The 6950-nt window shown below is 51.2% G+C and overlaps 1 protein-coding gene across 1 annotated transcript; it reads right to left on the bottom strand.

Annotated features, from left to right (window-relative positions):
* Positions 1-537: 537 nt before the first annotated feature.
* Positions 538-2492, bottom strand: LOC123073821 (uncharacterized). The gene is made up of 5 exons (XM_044496847.1): positions 2082-2492; positions 1892-1988; positions 1589-1789; positions 872-1497; positions 538-782 (listed from the first exon to the last, which is right to left on the bottom strand). Exons 1-5 carry the CDS (start codon positions 2274-2276, stop codon positions 780-782), a joined length of 1122 nt encoding a protein of 373 aa, XP_044352782.1. The 5' UTR covers positions 2277-2492; the 3' UTR covers positions 538-779.
* Positions 2493-6950: the final 4458 nt, after the last annotated feature.

Genomic DNA, 6950 nt, shown 5'->3' with positions numbered 1-6950 from the left:
ACCGTGAATAAAACAACACCAAAATGTGCTAATCTAAAAAACAAGCGAGTCTGAAGAGACTAAACCGCAACCTGAGAGCATCGCAGGCACTGCTATGTTCTAACAGGGATGCGTCAGACAAAAGACAAAGTATATAGATAAGGTATTCCAAGGTCTTGTGTGACCCCCTAATGCACCGTGCCAGCACAGCTATCCTTTTGCTGAATCCTGAACCATTCAGGTCGCTAACTGTCACTGAAGAACAGAAACAACACCAAAAATTTGTCTGAAGAAACTGAAATTCAGTATTCAGAAACTGCCACCACAGAAAGGATGGATTCTAGTGCTAGTCGGAGTTCATTCTGAATTTCAGTTACAAACAGTCACCTTGATATACACTGCCTCGTGCCTTCAGTTTAACAACTAAAAGTACTCTGCATTCAGTATTCAGAACAGTTTGTCTAATTCACATCTAGATGTTTTTTAAGGATGTCACATCTAAGCTCCCATTAATACGCAGCAACAAGGAGCAAAAAAGAAAAAAACTGAGACAAAAAATAAACCACAAACATAGTGAATATCAGGTTAGATGTGACATAAGGGTTATGATAAACTTGAGTTAACTCTGGATTCCACCCGCACACAATCACCATAGTTCAAAGCCACACCAATTCGGACAAAAACTAGATACAGAATCACAGATAAGGGATTCCAAGGTATGTAAGCTTCAGAGAAGAGGAACACCAAATGATCCACTATGCAGCTATCCCCTTTGCTGAATCCTGAATCGCTCAGACCGCTCACTGTCAGTGAAGAACAGAAAGATCAACAAAAATTGCAGGTCAGAACGCACACACATGAGAAATTGAGAATTGAGAAGTAGGGCAATTACCTTGTCCTGGTTCTCCCCGGAGGGAGCAGCCTGGCTGCTCTGACCGACGAGGTAGAACAGCACGCAGGACACCACGCTGAGCGCCAGAGAAGCGCCGAGAACGGCGAGGATGCCGTACATCTTCCCGCTCCCCTCGGGCTGTCCCGGGGCCGCCGTTGATGGCGACGAACTGCCGCCGCACGAGGCTCCGAGGCGGCTGATCGCGACGCGTAGCCCGCAGGCACGGGCGGCGTGGCGGCTCGCGTCCCTGATCCTGAAGCTCTCGACGCCGCGCGGGCGCTTGGGCTGCCGACCCGCGTCCTCCGCCGTGACGTCCCTCGCCCAATCCGAAACCGAGGAGCCGCGGGCCATAGTAGACGAGAGGAACCTGTCGAGGACGATGTCGCCCCGGCGAGCTTTGGCGCCGGCCGTGGCTGCCGCTTCCTCCGGGATGAAGTGCTCGGGCCGGGGCTGCTTCCTGCCTCGAGCAGGGGGAGCTGGGTCGCCTGCGGCCGGTGCGCCGGTCGAAGTTGACGCCCCCGCGGAGGCGAAGCGCATCGGGGAGTACTGCTTCCTGCTTCGCGACGGCAGGCGGCGATTGGAGTCGGGCGGCGAGGCGTGCGCGATCGCCACCGTGGCGCCGGGCGCTGACAGATTACTCCGTTCAGTGAGTACAGATGGATCATGATCAGGAACGTAACCAAGAACAGAATGCTTCGAATTTTTGATCGATCTTACCGGCCGTCGCAGAGAAGTCCTCGTGCGTGCCCGCCGCTCGCGCCGGCGCCGAAGACGACGACGCGCCAAGAACAGGCGCCTCGGAGCCGGCACCGTCGGGAGCTCCCACGGCGACGAACTTCGTCGGCCCGGCCTGCTTCCTTGACCGTGCGCGGAGGGAGGTGTACGTCGGCGTCGCATCGGCGGCCGCTGATCGGAACTCTGGCAAATTCGCGCCAAGTTGAATCAAGATTCAAGAACGGACGCGCCGCAGCCTTCAGTTCAGGGAATCGGTAAACACATGCCGGTGGCTGGAAATCTTACCGAAGTGAGTCTCCATAGGGTCCTCGAACGCCTCGCGGTCTTCGCTCTGGATGTTGGTAGACGCCGCCGCGACCTCGTCGGACTCCGGCGAAGGTTCCTGCGCCAAAGAAAGAACCAACAAGAACGTCAAGAAACAGAGCATTCCGCTCTTTCGGTCCCCCGCCGCTCTGAACCACCATCAATCAATTACCTCAAGATCCTGCTTCTTGGCGCCCTCCGACGCGGCGGCACCGACGGGATTGTGCGTCTCCGGGGCGCGCTCCTGGTCGCCCTCCTTGGCGCCGGCCACCTCGCCGGCGAGAACCGCCGCCGGAGCGGGATCCTCCCCGCCCTGCTCCGTCTGCCCCTCGAGCGGATCAACAGCCGCGCGCTCGTGTTGCTCCATGGGGATCGAGTTCTTGGCGTGGACGAAGAAGAGGGGGCGAGGGGGGGAGGAGGGAAGGCGGTTGTTCGAACTTTGAAAGAAGGCGGGGGAAGATGGTGGGGGCAAAGCCAAGGGCGCGAGCGGTTATGAGCCGAACCAGGTTCGTGAGACGGTTGCCGCTCCGGTGTTCAGGCCCGAGTGTTCACGGGATCGGATGGTGGGCCCTCCTCTTCGCTTTCCTTGAGATCCGTTCGAGTGCAAATGTTGCATACTAACAACGTTTTCTCACAAAAAAAAGTTTTAAACAAACAGAAGCTAACAACTTGATACCACTTTTCATATATTTTTTGCAAAACAATACCGGTTTGGGATGCGACACTGCAAATTGCACTGATAGTCGTCTAATTTTTTTAGGGGTAAAGCCAACTTTATATTAATCAAAAACCGCAACTAGTAGGACACAATTTTGGTCATGTGGTTGCTCAAACCAAACATGATGACCCGGGGCTAGCGAAAGAGAAAATCTAGCTAAATTATGTGCGTCGAAATTGACCGCACGACTTTGATCTTGGTGATGATTGCTCCAATTCTTCCATGGCTGCCTTGCTTAATATCTATCACCACTTGCTTTGAGTCAGAAGCTAAAATAATGTTTTGCCGGTGAAGATCTTGTGCTAATGATAGGGCTTTTCGACAAGCTATTGCCTCCAACGTCAAAGGGTCGCAAACTCCTCCAATGACCAGAGAGGAACTGCCAGGGTAGTTTCCAGCGTTATCTCTACAGATAGCCGATGCTGAGCTCCCTCTGCCTGGTCATCGACATGGATTTTAGCATGTCCCTGTGGGGGCACCTTTGGACGTTGAACTCTTGTACTCGCAGGTGCGGTACCTGCTGCTGTACCCGTAGTCCTTTTCTCCCAAATAATTTCGAGCTCCGAAATGAACCCGTATACAAACACATGCAATGTTGCCAGTGTTTGGAAGATTCCTTCATGGATAGACTTGCGTCGAGACGACCATATGGCCCATAATGTGACCGCCATCTTCACAAACTTCTCATGTCATAATGCCTCAAGAAGAGAGAAGAGCCATTGTTTTGCATTAGGTTCCGTCGCAGCAACCAAACGTTGACCTAGTTCCTCATCGACCAGGGCCCATGAACACCTCGATGTCGTGCATTCGAGTAGCGAGTGCCGCCAAGAGTCCGACGAACCACAGAGACCACATGAGCTCAACGATGACATGTGTCTATGAGCTCTCGCATCTTTTGTCGGGAGTGATTGTTTTGAAAGCCGCCATAAGGATTTCCATGCCCCATCTTCGTTCATTGTGCATAATGCAATGCCCATGATGACAAAAATATCAAATGAAAAAAGAAACCTCCTACAGTCGTTGTCTGTCCCACGTAGCTGAGGTGGCATCAATTAATTCAGAAATATGTGTGGGTGGGTCTTGAATCAAACACCCATACGGTCGCATCAACTCATCTCGAGGAAGGCAATTATCATTCCAAATGTGTGCGTCCTCTTCATTGCCTATCCTCTTGATCAACCCTTGTTTTAGAGTATCTCTACCGTCCAAAATAGCTCGCCAGATCTGACTTGGGTGGCTATCACGATTTGCATGCAACATCGATGACTCCGAGTAGTAGATACTTTTCAGAATAAGGGCACTTAGAGACTCAGGGTTCTGCAAAAGCCTCCATGTCTGTCTGGCAAGAATGGCTAGATTTAAAAGTTCAAAATCTTTGAAGCCTAAACCCCCCATACCTTTAGGTTGTGTCATAGCCTTCCAAGAGACCCAATGTGTTGGGAATCGTAGCATAATTTTAAAATATTCCTACGCTCACCAAGATGCATCTATGGAGTCTACTAGCAACGAGGGGAAAGGAGTGCATCCACATACCCTTGTAGATCGCGAGCGGAAGCGTTCCAATGAACGTGGATGACGGAGTCGTACTCGCCGTGATCCAAATCACCGATGACCGAGTGCCGAACGGACGGCACCTCCGCGTTCAACACACGTACGGTGCAGCGACATCTCCTCCTTCTTGATCCAGCAAGGGGGAAGGAGAGGTTGATGGAGATCCAACAGCACGACGGCGTGGTGGTGGATGTAGCGGTTCTCCGGCAGGGCTTCGCCGAGCTTCTGCGAGAGAGAGAGAGGTGTTGGAGGGGAGGAGGGAGGCGCCGAAGGCTGTAGTTTGCTGCCCTCCCTCCCCCCCACTATTTATAGGACCCCTGGGGGGGCGCCAGCCCTTGGGAGATCAGATCTCCAAGGGGGGCGGCGGCCAAGTGGGGGGGAAGGGGTGCCTTGCCCCCCAAGGCAAGGGGGAAACTCCCCCCTAGGGTTCCCAACCCTAGGCGCATGGGGGGAGGCCCAAGGGGGGCGCCCCAGCCCACTAAGGGCTGGTTCCCTTCCACTTTCAGCCCACGGGGCCCTCCGGGATAGGTGGCCCCACCCGGTGGACCCCCTGGACCCTTCCGGTGGTCCCGGTACAATACCGGTAACTCCCGAAACTTTCCCGGTGGCCGAAACTTGACTTCCTATATATAATTCTTCACCTCCGGACCATTCCGGAACCTCTCGTGACGTCCGGGATCTCATCCGGGACTCCGAACAACTTTCGGGTTTCCGCATACATATATCTCTACAACCCTAGCGTCACCGGACCTTAAGTGTGTAGACCCTACGGGTTCGGGAGACATGCAGACATGACCGAGACGCCTCTCCGGTCAATAACCAACATCGGGATCTGGATACCCATGTTGGCTCCCACATGCTCCACGATGATCTCATCGGATGAACCACGGTGTCGAGGATTCAATCAATTCGTATGCAATTCCCTTTGTCAATCGGTATGTTACTTGCCCGAGATTCGATCGTCGGTATCCCAATACCTTGTTCAATCTCGTTACCGGCAAGTCTCTTTACTCGTACCGCAATGCATGATCCCGTGACTAACGCCTTAGTCACATTGAGCTCATTATGATGAGGCATTACCGAGTGGGCCCAGAGATACCTCTCCGTCACACGGAGTGACAAATCCCAGTCTCGATCCGTGCCAACCCAACAGACACTTTCGGAGATACCCGTAGTGCACCTTTATAGTCACCCAGTTACGTTGTGACGTTTGGCACACCCAAAGCACTCCTACGGTATCCGGGAGTTGCACGATCTCATGGTCTAAGGAAAAGATACTTGACATTGGAAAAGCTCTAGCAAACGAAACTACACGATCTTTTATGCTATGCTTAGGATTGGGTCTTGTCCATCACATCATTCTCCTAATGATGTGATCCCGTTATCAATGACATCCAATGTCCATAGTCAGGAAACCATGACTATCTGTTGATCAACGAGCTAGTCAATTAGAGGCTTACTAGGGACACGTTGTGGTCTATGTATTCACACATGTATTACGATTTCCGGACAATACAATTATAGCATGAATAATAGACTATTATCATGAACAAAGAAATATAATAATAACCATTTATTATTGCCTCTAGGGCATATTTCCAACAGTCTCCCACTTGCACTAGAGTCAATAATCTAGTTACATTGTGATGAATCGAACACCCATTGTGTCCTGGTGTTGATCATGTTTTGCCCTAGGGAGAGGTTTAGTCAACGGATCTGCTACATTCAGGTCCGTATGTACTTTACAAATATCTATGTCTCCATTTTGAACACTTTCACGAATGGAGTTGAAGCGACGCTTGATATGCCTGGTCTTCCTGTGAAACCTGGGCTCCTTCGCAAGGGCAATAGCTCCAGTGTTGTCACAGAAGAGAGTCATCGGGCCCGGCGCATTGGGAATCACCCCTAGGTCGGTAATGAACTCCTTCATCCAGACTGCTTCCTGTGCTGCCTCCGAGGCTGCCATGTACTCCGCTTCACATGTAGATCCCGCCACGACGCTTTGCTTGCAACTGCACCAGCTTACTGCTCCTCCATTCAAAATATACACGTATCCGGTTTGTGACTTCGAGTCATCCAGATCTGTGTCGAAGCTAGCGTCGACGTAACCCTTTACGACGAGCTCTTCGTCACCTCCATAAACGAGAAACATATCCTTAGTCCTCTTCAGGTACTTAGGATATTCTTGACTGCTGTCCAGTGTTCCTTGCCGGGATTACTTTGGTACCTTCCTACCAAACTTACGGCAAGGTTTACATCAGGTCTGGTACACAGCATGGCATACATAATAGACCCTATGGCCGAGGCATAGGGGATGACACTCATCTCTTCTATATCTTCTGCCGTGGTCGGGCATTGAGCCGTGCTCAATTGCACACCTTGCAATATAGGCAAGAACCCCTTCTTGGACTGATCCATACTGAACTTCTTCAATATCTTGTCAAGGTATGTACTCTGTGAAAGACCAATGAGGCGTCTTGATCTATCTCTATAGATCTTGATGCCTAATATATAAGCAGCTTCTCCAAGGTCCTTCATTGAAAAACACTTATTCAAATAGGCCTTTATACTTTCCAAGAATTCTATATCATTTCCCATCAATAGTATGTCATCCACATATAATATGAGAAATGCTACAGAGCTCCCACTCACTTTCTTGTAAACACAGGCTTCTCCATAAGTCCGTGTAAACCCAAACGCTTTGATCATCTCATCAAAGCGAATGTTCCAACTCCGAGATGCTTGCACCAGCCCATAGATTGAGCGCTGGAG

Source organism: Triticum aestivum, chromosome 3D, assembly GCF_018294505.1.
Source record: "Triticum aestivum cultivar Chinese Spring chromosome 3D, IWGSC CS RefSeq v2.1, whole genome shotgun sequence".
In the NCBI taxonomy this organism is placed as follows: Eukaryota; Viridiplantae; Streptophyta; class Magnoliopsida; order Poales; family Poaceae; genus Triticum; species Triticum aestivum.
This window is presented reverse-complemented; position numbering and strand designations above follow the sequence as displayed.